Genomic DNA, 11,507 nt, shown 5'->3' on the forward strand with positions numbered 1-11,507 from the left:
TGGCGGGAAGGTTCAACCTTTACTACAATACCACCAACATCCAGCTCACACATTACAGGTTAACACAAGAAAATAGGAGGCATTATATACGGAGTGCCCTTTGTATATTAAGTCTCCTCATATACAGTTGATAACTGAAGGAAGACAACATGGGTTGTTTCCAGCAAGATAACTCTTGCACTGCCAAAGCTTTGCAAGTGATATAACATGTATAATTGCTTCAGTTCCTGAGAATGAACTTCAAAGAATGTCAGAGAACTTGTAAATGTATTTCAGGCCATGCCTGAAGGCAGGAGGAGGTCAGTAGTTCTGATAACATTTGGTAAATTTGTGTCACCTTTTTACAGTAATTAATTCTGAAGTATTATGGAATCTAGATTAATACGAGAGGCAGTGCCACACCTAAGGAAAGAATGCTGCATTATTACCTCTGTGATTGCATGGTAAATTACTGCCTCTGTATTTCAAACAGCATGTTTCTGTCTCAGTTAAACACTAGTATAACCTCCCTAGTTTAAAGATTATTGTTAAAAAGTCTAAGAGTCAGTCACACCTCTTAGTGATCTAAAATAGTAAAGGGGAGAGGAAGCATAGACAGTCTTAACACAGAGCTAATCCAGTCAGTAACAGATTTATGTCATGATTATAATTTTGCAATGTGCAAGCAGCAATGGCTCAGCATGGGTTAATATTTACTGTCCTCACTAGGGTGCTGCATCTTGCAACATGCAGTGAACTCCATGAACATAAAGATAAAGATGAAACAAATAAAACATTGTCCTCCAGAAGTTTTGTGTGTGTGTGTGTGTCTGTGTGCGCATGCATATGTGTTGAGAAATTGTTTGAAGGAATATAAAATAAATGAAAACAAAGGTGTGAGAAGAATTTATGATGCTTGCTTTCCAAAAATGCTTCCACTTATATTGTCAGACTACCAGAAAATATAAACTAAAAAGTACACAATTTACTGGTCTGTGTCTGTTTTCAAATAGTACAGATTTTCACTGTTTTAAATTTAGTAACTATAACATCAGAGTTTAACATTATCACGATTATAATTTGAAAAGTTTAAAAATGGATCATACAAAATTTGCAGGGACATTTGTGATCTGTCTGCATACAGAATTTCACATCCCTGCTTCATTAACAACTGCCATCAAACTGAAGGCTAAATATAGTTGTTGCACCATGTTGATGTTCTACAGAAAAGTATCCTACTAGAAGTTACATAGTCATTAGTGGTCTGTTGAAATACCAGATGTCACTCCCACCTCAGATATTTGCACGGTAAATATAGTGGTGCTGTTGATGATGGGATGTTAAAAGAGAACAAAAATGGGATGGCCTATAAGGTCATAATGTACATACCACATTTTATGAAAATCTGTCATGTGGATAAAATATCATTAGGAAAGTGTTAGAAGGAGGGGTCATGGACACAGGACATAATAATACTATATACTATCTTTCTGTATAAAGTAGGAAAATACTGAGAGGTACTCAAATGGTGCAAATGGAATACTGGGAGTGTATACTGGAACCATATTTCCTTTCAGATTCCTTGAACATTAAAGACTTTCAGCTCCCCCATGGACCTTTCACACAGACTCTGCATCAGATGAGTGGTCCTGAACTCCATGAATGCATCTGCAGATATGAATTGAAGGTATGGCATGCAGATGTCACTGTCCTATCTTCTGTGGTGAAGTGTTTGTAGGGTAGTGGTTTAGCATTCCTGCTTCATGCTGTGGAGGACCCTGGTTTGAATATCAGGTTAGAGAATATACATGGGTCAGATAAAAAGTAGTGGCAACACCTCTATAGTTCAGAAATGACTTTATTACCTGAGGTAAACACATTTACATTCCTTCAATATAATTGCCTCCCATGTGTACCACCTTCTGCAAAATTTGTGGAAGGCGTCATACACCAACAGTGCATCCACTTCTGTTGGTGTCCATCAGTGACCGCCCTACAGCATGAATAATTTCCTATCTTGTGTTGTAATGTGTCCCTTGGCAGTGGTTCTTTCATTATGGCAAAGAGATCATAATCGCATGGACTCATATCAGGTGAGTATGGCAGATGTTGCAGTATCTCCCATCACCAGCGGCAAAGGAGATCCTTGACAGCGTCAGCAGTATGAGCCCTTGCATTGTCATGAAGGATGATGGGGTTCGTTGCCAGCAAGTGTCGTCGCTTTCTCCTGAGTGCTGGACGAATGTGATTATGCAAGAAATTGCAATAGTAGGCAGTGTTTACTGTCTGTCTTTGAAGTACAGTGTGATGCAGTATCACTCCATCGATGTCATATGCCACAATGAACATCGCCTTCACATTACTCTGTGTAGGGCACACTTTCTTTGGACGAGGAGAGCCAGGATGCTTCCATTCATTTGATTGTCACTTCAACTGCGGTTCGTATGAGTGAGCCCAGTTTCGTCCAGAGTGACGATCCTTCCAAGGAAGTCGTCACCTCCCCTCTGGTACCAGTCCAACAAGTCCTGTGCAATTGCATCACATTGCCATTGTTGCACCTCGAACATTGTATGGGGTACCCAACATGCTGCAATTTTGCGGTATCCAAGAATATCATGCAGAATTTGGAGCACAGTTTTGTGACATACGCCTGCCTTAGCTGCTAACTCCCACGCAGCCCATTGACGATCGACATCCAGCAAAGAAGCAAGAAGCTGAATTGTGTGGTTGTCAACATGGGGTCATCCTGAATGACGGCTGTCCTGAATGGCATCCCTCCCTTCACGGAACAATTTCATCCGTCATTCCACTGTGCAATATGGCAAAGCAGCATCACCACATGCTTCTCATAGTCCCTGATAACAGTTTTGTGCACTACGACCTCGTGCAACTTCAGTTGTTATCCAGGAGCATTGTTCATATTTTGTAAACATGTTGTTAGGATGCTTGAACTGGGCTCCTGCACTTCAAGGCGATGCACAATGCAACTCAATGAAACACAAACAGAGCCACTCACTGAACTACTTCAACTGAACTTCTGCTATCAACTACAGGTGGCGCTAATGCCACCTGAAGCACATCTTTCATGTTACAGCAGTGTTGCCACTACTTTTTATCCAACCCTTATATATCCTGGCTGAGACTTTTGATGACACACTGCAGTCCCTTCAGGATAGTGACATAGTTAAGTGGCATGTTTCTTCATTTCATTTACCCAAAATATGTATGCAAAATTACTTCCAAGATTCCTGAATTGTCATGGCTTAGTAGTTGCCACTCCTGCTTTGTATTTTGTATTCCAGATGTCCTAGGTATAATTATTGACTTTGATACCAAATGTCATAGTTGAAATTTTATGTGGTTTTCTTCACCCACCATAATGAATTGCTGGGACAGTACCATCCTTCCCAAATAATGTTACATGTTACTGACTAGACATGAGGCTTGGGTTGGTAATTTGGTTTATTCAATACAATACAATTAATAAATACAATTAATTCTAACAGCCTCACTGATACACAATTTACAAATCATGGCAGCACACACTGAGCCTCAGCCTCTTATAGTCTTCACTGTCATTGCTTTGTGGCTGCTCCCAGAGTCAGAGTCAGAGTTACTTTACAACTGGTAGTTTACCACCAATCAGTTTATCTTGGTGCCAAGCTCCTTGAGGCTCATGACCAGAGATTCTTTGTTCTGACTGAACGCTTTCAGTTATAGTCCTTATGTAAGTTCCTCTCTGATAAGAAAATGAGTGAGTCTCTTATGAAAATGTACTATTATTATTTACTGCAATTGGGTGTACACCTGGTGGAAGTAGACCTTACGCTGACACAGACAAGGGAGTTAGACTATACAAAAAGGGAAGGATACAAAACAAAGTACACACAATGCACATCAAAATGTGTACATTAGCAAGGAGTACACACCTTACCTGGACACACACATAATAATCCCAGTGCATTTGAATGTCCTCAGTAATTGCAATACTATTAGAGTATCCTCAATATTTATAAAGTGACACAAGGGCATGTGATACTTTATCCTCATCTTCACTATAACTCAGCTCACTTCATTTATTTTCATTCAGTCCCCACTTAAAACCTCTTTGCTTGTAACTGTTTCTCTGATCCTCTTTCTAAACATGTTTAATTTACAGGGAAAAGACGCTAGTTTGCCTGCAGGTAAACGGTTCCAATCTTTTATGGTCCTGTTTACAAAGGAATATTTGCCAACATCTGTTCTTTGTTTCCTGCTCCTAACTTTCCAACTATGATCATCCCTACTCAGGTAGCATAGTTTAAGCAGGCTATCGCTTTCCAAGCCAGTCTCCTGGTGGATGCCTTGTAAATGATGCCCAATCTGGCTATCATTCTACGCTGTGCCAAAGTTTTCCAACCCAATTCATTTGTATGATTTGCAAATTTAGCCACTCTTCTTTGTATAGGGTGGGGCGCAGAAACTTCCTTTTTTTAAGGCGAATAAAAGAAAAATTATTGCTGATAGACAAAAATTATGTTTAGCTAATGAAAGAACATACTTTAAAGTTTTAAATCATGTAGGTTTAAACAAAATATCTTGAAGGTGGTGGCCACCATTCTCTGTGCACTGATGCAACCGTTTTCTGAAGTTCCCCTCTGCACATTCCAATATGGGCTACACTTTAATGTGTATGTTCATTATCTAGGATTTGAGGCTCTCAGTTGTAGTTATGAAGGTTTTTATGTCTTCTGGGAGATAACATCATGTAGTCCATTTAAAGTCAAGCAGCTTTTTGGAGGAATGTTTCACCTCCATCTCCAGGGTCAATGAGCAAACCAAGCTCTGCTTGCTACCTACCTCATGCTGGTTTCTTGCTGGGTTATTCTATGACACTGAAGAGGTGGCAGCATATTCCTCCGAAACGTCAGTTGACTTTCAGTGAATCACACAGTGTTATATCCCAGAAGATACTCTTAATGGTCAGTAGATTATCAAAGGTATTTTGCATGTTTTTGTGATTACAAATACAAGGGTCATACTGAAAGTAATGAGCAAGAATTTTTTGTAAAGTAACATGCTTTATTATTGACAAACCAAATACACCACCTCAATCTACAGACCTTTCTTTATTTTTCCACATAATCGCCACTTCTTTGTACACATTTCTCCCTGCGTTCTGGGAGTTTGAAAATTCCCCTTCTGTAAAATTCCATTCCAGCCATCCAAAGACGCTGACGCACTGCTTTCTGAATTGCCTCCCTTGTCTCAAAACGTTGTCCACGCAGCTGATCCTTCACAAATCTGAAAAGATGTAGTCAGAGGGTGCCAGATCAGGGCTATAGGAGGGGTGTGGAAGAACTTCCCACTCCATCTTTCCAATTGCTTCCAATGTGAGGCCAGCGGCATGGGGGCGAGCATTGTCATGCAGGATGGTGATGTTTCCTCCCAGACGTTTATCGCACAATGCACGACGGAGCTTGTGCAGCGTCTGGACATAGCGAGCAGCATTGGTGGTTTGCCCAGGTTTCAGGAATTCGGCCAGTATAAACCCCTCTGCATCACAGAAGACTGCCTATCACAGGTTCCAGGAATTCGGCCAGAATAAACCCCTCTGCATCACAGAAGACTGCCTATCACCTTTGCAGCTGATGGCACTGTCTTGGCCTTCTTTTTTGATGGAGAATGCAAATGGTGCCATTCCATGCGCTGCTGTTTCATTTCAGGCTCGAAGTGGTGAAACCAGCTTTCATCACCTGTCACAGTACAGAGCAAAAAATCATCGCCTTTGTGTTGATATCTCTGCAGCAGTTCTGAGGTGATGGCTTTTCACTGACCTTTGTGGTCTTCAGTCAATAACCGCGGGACCCAACGAGCACAAACTTTCCTATAGCCCTATTCAAAGTTTTCAGGCTATTGTGTCCACAGTCACATGCCTGTCATCTTGAATGATCTCATCCACTCTTTCCTTGTTGCATTCAGTTGAGGCTGTTCGAGGACTACTGCTCTGAGGCTCATCTTCGATGCTGGTGTTCCCATCTTTAAAATGTTTCACCCATGTTCGAACACTGCTCCCACCCATGCACACACTTCCATAAGCACGCTGAAGTCTCTGGTGAATTTCTGCAGCAGGGATTTCCTCTTTCACAAGAAATTCAATGACAGCATGCTGGCGAAACAAGATATCGTTGGCCATTTTGTTAGGAGTGATACTGGTCACGTGATGCAAGCTATTGACATCACAAGACACTCAAGGTTAATACAACAGCTGGTTCCACCTACCACCATACTCTCTTTCATCTGCTGTTCCCAGGTTGCATGCAAAAAAAAAAGTTGCTCATGACTTTCGGTACAACCTACGTAAGATGGGATAGTTACATTGAGACATAAAGAGAATATTTTCAAGGGCAGTAGATGTTTTATAAAGTTGAGTGTGATGATGTTTTTTGTGTTAAGCACATCAAAGTTTTGAGTTTTTTTCAGTCTTCTTACTTGCAAAGCATCCATCTGAACACAAATGACCTTCAATTTCATTTCAGCTTCCATCCCTGTCAGATGAAGTTCTTCATCCATTGTGTCAGTTCTTGTTTTTGTTAATGTCAGTGCATAGAGATGAGAGAACTGTTCATGCCTGTGCAGTAACCTTGTACTGCATTAAGGGGGACTGGTACCCCAGTTTTGACATCATCTTAATCATCTTCATAAATTGGGGTGAGTGGAAACTACAATCCAAGAAAACATTTATGAGAAATCATCTTTCTGTCGTAAAGCATTAATTCAGTACTCACTTGCTCACTCATCAGTAAACTAACTGAATGTATGATAGATAATATGCTAACATTTGATAGTTATTAATTTAATTAAGAAATTCCCTGTATTAAAGCTTCATTTAAAGTTAAATTACTGCATTTCAAAACCATAAAAAATGCATTTGTCTGTTTTAGGAATAAGTTCAGAATTCCTGGATGTATATAGTATAGGAAAGAATGGAAATTTTCCTTTGAAGTTAACAAAAAAGCTGGTATCAAATCTAAGAGTCCCAGACAACAATGTTGAAAAGGTATGTAGTAACATGAAATGGTTTAACCATTTGCATTAGGCACATAAAATTTGGTGTAGAGGTATCTCATAAACATACCCACACAGTGTATATGAAATATTGTTCTTAGCCAACAGTTATGAACACTGGGTGAAACACTTTCAAAGATGACAACAGGTACATTGCCAGTCTGCATCACAGAGCTTGACCAAGAAGCTGCCACCACAGTATGCAGCGAGGAGAAAGTTGATGTGCTCGTTACAGAGGACTGAAGAATAATGGTTAGAAAAATTGTAGCACAGCATGGCAATGGATGCAGTGCCATGCAGGAGATGATAAAGGCTATGCTATACCAGAAAATTTTATTGTTGGGTTCCCTGACCTGATGAATGAGCACAAAAGGGTACATGTGACATTGCAATTGCTTCAGTGACATGCAGCTGGGCGCTGACTTCCTACTTTACTTTGTGACTGGTAATGGAAGCTGGTTCCACCATTTTGACCCCAAAGAAGGATGCCAGAACCATGTATAAACTGCTGAAAACATAAGGAAGATTTTTCTTTCATACCGAGAGGAGCATACTACTTGATTTCCTGCCCAGAAGAGAAGCTGTCAATGTAACTCACTACATCAAGATGCTCCAGCAACTGCGACATACACTTTGTTGCATGCGCACAATGAAAGAACACATCATTCTTCAACACAAGAATGCACACTGTCACACTACCTACACATCTGATGTTGGAGGAGACTGAAGAGTTTGACTGGGAGGTGCTTCCCCATCCTCCCTTCAGTCTGGACTTGGCCACTTCAGACTGACACCTTTTCAAGCACTTAAAAGATCACGTTGGAAGCCAGCACCATGAAAAAAATGAGGCAGTCCAGCAGACTGTGTGTGCATGGTTGCAAAATAGTGAAACAGACCTCTACTGCAGTGGCATATTCAAGCTCTTACAATGCTGGCAGAAATTCCTAGATCATTCTGGAGATTCTGTTGAATAGTCACAAAACATCTCCGATAACTCAAGACAGTATCTGTTTCTGTACATGTACTTTTGCTTTAATATAGAATGCACATCCAGATGACTTTCAATACAGCCTACATAACTTCAGAGATATCCAGAAAAGTCTTCAAAAAGAGTTAAATTTATTGTTGGTATCATTATTTTTATATATGAGGTGCAATCAGAAAGTTCCCAGACTAAGTCAAAAAAGAAATGCTAGCATAACTTACTCAATTTTTGGCTGCTATCCCCTTCAAAATAGTGTTCTTGGGAATGTATACAGCGATCCCATTGTTTTGCCACACTTCAAAAGCACTATGGAAGTAATTTTCCTTAATGCTGTCGAGTAACACGATTCCATTTGGATATCAGACACTGTTTCAAAATGTCGTTCCTTTAGTTTCATTTTCAATTTGGAAAACAAAGCAAAATCAAAGGGGGATAAATGTAGGAGGGAGGATGGGGAATGATAGGGGAAAAAACCTGTGATTTTCAGAGACGTGTGGTCAGGGACATTATCATGATGAAGGCACCAGTTGTGGTTGCACCAAAGTTCTGGTCTTTTTCATCATACATTTCATCACAGTAAAAGTCAAAGTTGACAATAGTGTTAGGAGGAACAAATTCATGGTGACGAGTCACCTGCACGTCAAAAAAAACAATAAGCATGCTCTTTGTTGAACTCAAAGACCTGCCTTGCCTTTCATGCTCTTGGTGATTATGGGCTCTTACACTGCGAAAATTGTTCGTTTGTTTCTGGATCATAACCATAAATCAACTTTTGTCACCTGTTACGATCTTAGAAATACAAGTAAAAGTTGGGTCCTCGTTCCCCTTCTCTTGTAGCTGAAGACACACGTTTACGCACTACTGCTTTTGATCATTTGTCAAGAATCGGGTAACAAACTTTGTGGCAGTGTGGCTCATGTTCAGATTTTCTGTTAAGATCTCCTGGCAAACTCTGTATCTGATCCCAATGGTGTCTGCTAGTTCATGGTTTGTTTGTCGATGGTCTTCATGGATGAGTTATCACATTTTGTCAACATTTTCTGTCATTTTGCTGATGCTTGGTCACTTTGAACATTTGCCACCTTCAACTGACAGTCAACCGGCCTTGTAACATGAATGCCATTCAAAAACCACTCTCTGGCTTAAAGAATGTTCTCCAAAAGCCTCAAGAAGCATTTCAAGAGTTTTGGTAGCGGATTTACTGTGCTTCACACAGAACTTGAGGCAGACACATTGCTCAAATTTGCCATCCATGGCAGACAAAACAAAGTATGAAGTAAAAGCATTCGTGTAAAAACAGTGCATGTTTATAGTGCTATGTCATGTGGCAGACTGATGCAATAGGTTTGCAGAAGTGTGACCTTAGGCTCCTCTCTCTTCACTGAGACAATTACAACAATAACAGTCCGAGAACTTTCTGATAGCACCTCATATAAATTCTTAAGTCTCATTTTTTAATAAAATTTTGATTTCCATAATTTTTTCATTAATTATTTAGCTTGTTCTAAATGATGATGGCAACACTGTGTGTCCCTGTTAGTCCTCCCCCATTTCACTCCATCACCACACATGCATCACCAGCTAGAAGAGTACAGTTTTGACAATAAAAAGAGAAAGAAAATTTCATTACATGAGTTCAGATTTTCTGATGTGACTTCTGTTGTGTGGTGTTACACCTGAATAAACCTGTCCATTACATGTCCAAGGAACTACAGGTACCACATATGATGATGCACCTGTTTACATACAAAGTACACATTGTCCTTGAGTTGAAGCCAGATGGGAAGCCATATCTACAGAACTGCACTATGCACATTCTGCATTAGAACAATCTGAATCTTGGCTTTCTTCTAAGTGTCTTGTTTTCTGATGGGGCTCAGAAAACTGTTACAGCTTCCAAGAGTTCGCTAGGATAGCTCTAAAATGAACATTCAGTGTGTGCCTTAATGAAGGACAGGTTTATTGGACCCCATTTTCTTGCTTTCATACTAAAATCCTCTTTTGTAGTTACCTGGCTTGGTTTTATTTGCTTACCGACTCTTGCAGTTGCCTCAAAACACGTTATATTGTATGTGCAGAAAATGTCTGGCAATTTTTATTGAATTTTAAATTTTGAATTGGAACAGTTGCCACAGTCGTTGTATAAGAATTAACTTCTTTGTAGTTATCTCAAGTTTTGGCATACCTTAATGTTGAATGTTATACATGATTGATTAGTCTCTGGCCTTTCCCATGTCCTTCCCAATTCATAATTTACAGTTGAAATACCATTGCTATGCAGTGTAACAACTGCGAAATCGTTAAACTAGGAAACGAAAAACTTGGAGTAGTGTAATAGGATTTTGCTTTTCAGGTTTTGGAATTTATTCATTCTGTAGCTCCATCACTTTCTAAAAACGGTCCAGAAGACAAGTTTAACAAGCTCATGCAAGTTCTGGTACTATCAGCTCTTGATGAAGGATTCAGATCACCTGTGCTGCAGTCCTGTTACTCACGTTGCATTGGAGTGCTATTAAATGCCATTCCAGAAAGTCAGTGGAATGAAAACAGAGTAAGTGAATGTACTTAATAAGAAGTACAGTTATTACTAAATCGTCCTTGTGCTTCCATTTCAGACAGGTTCCTGCTTAACATTTCCAGTGCTTTGTCAGAACTATCCACCCAAAGTTGGGTAGTAGCCCCCATGACAAGACAACATATTTCTCTTAAAGAATTCACTCTGAGCATATAATTCTTTCCTCTGTCATTAGATTTTTTTTATTCCTTGGATTTATGTAAATCTGATTCAATATTAGCGCCTCTTTGTGATGTAACATCCATCCAGTTTGGTAAATGTCTTTTATCTGTAAGTAAATCATCTATTTGTTTATCAGTTTTGCCATCCGGTGACTTGCAAGTGGTTTTATGAATGATTTTATGATTCAGTTTACTGCTTCCAATTAACATATTCTTGGAAACTGCAAAGTTGACAAGTCTGCTCCCATTCTTACTTGTGTTTTCAATCAAAATATGCATCCCAGCATGATTTCTCAAGATATTTTCTTTGCCAGTTTTTGCATTCATGTCACCCACTGTAATCCTAATACATTGGCTGGGCGCTTATCATATGCGCTTTCCAGCTTCTCATAAAATGCCTCGTTCCCTTCCTCCTCTTTATCCTCAGTTGGTGCATGTGCATTAATTATGCGGATATTAAAGAATCTGCTTTTCTGATTCAAATAATACATTCTCATACCTAGAGGTTCAAAGCCTGTTACCATATCATTCATTCTCTTGTTTGCAACAAATCCTTTCCCAAATATATGTTTACCATCATGGCAGCTGTAATATAAATCATGATCACTCCACTTCCACCCACCATAATTCTTGAATAGCAGTAATATCTGCTCTGTAGTCAGAGAGGACATCTGTAAGCATCCTAAGGGAGCATGGTCTGATTAGGGAAAGTACATTCCAAATAAAAAGCCTTATCTCAGTAGTCCTTTTCCAGTTGCTG

General features: G+C 39.7%; 1 protein-coding gene across 2 annotated transcripts in view; it reads left to right on the plus strand.

Moving 5' to 3' along the window:
- LOC111863117 overlaps window positions 1-10,595 on the plus strand; it is a 29,966-nt gene extending 19,371 nt beyond the window's left edge. For both annotated transcript variants that reach the window (XM_033750929.1, XM_033750928.1), the window contains 4 exons: window positions 1,557-1,666; window positions 6,498-6,669; window positions 6,903-7,018; window positions 10,365-10,595. In XM_033750929.1, the coding sequence (XP_033606820.1) occupies window positions 1,557-1,666; window positions 6,498-6,669; window positions 6,903-7,018; window positions 10,365-10,580 (614 nt within the window). In that variant the 3' untranslated portion in view covers window positions 10,581-10,595. The remainder of the gene's footprint in view (window positions 1-1,556; window positions 1,667-6,497; window positions 6,670-6,902; window positions 7,019-10,364) is intronic.
- The last annotated feature ends 912 nt before the right edge of the window (window positions 10,596-11,507 follow it).

This window comes from Cryptotermes secundus, unplaced genomic scaffold (genome assembly GCF_002891405.2).
Source record: "Cryptotermes secundus unplaced genomic scaffold, Csec_1.0 scaffold3678, whole genome shotgun sequence".
In the NCBI taxonomy this organism is placed as follows: Eukaryota; Metazoa; Arthropoda; class Insecta; order Blattodea; family Kalotermitidae; genus Cryptotermes; species Cryptotermes secundus.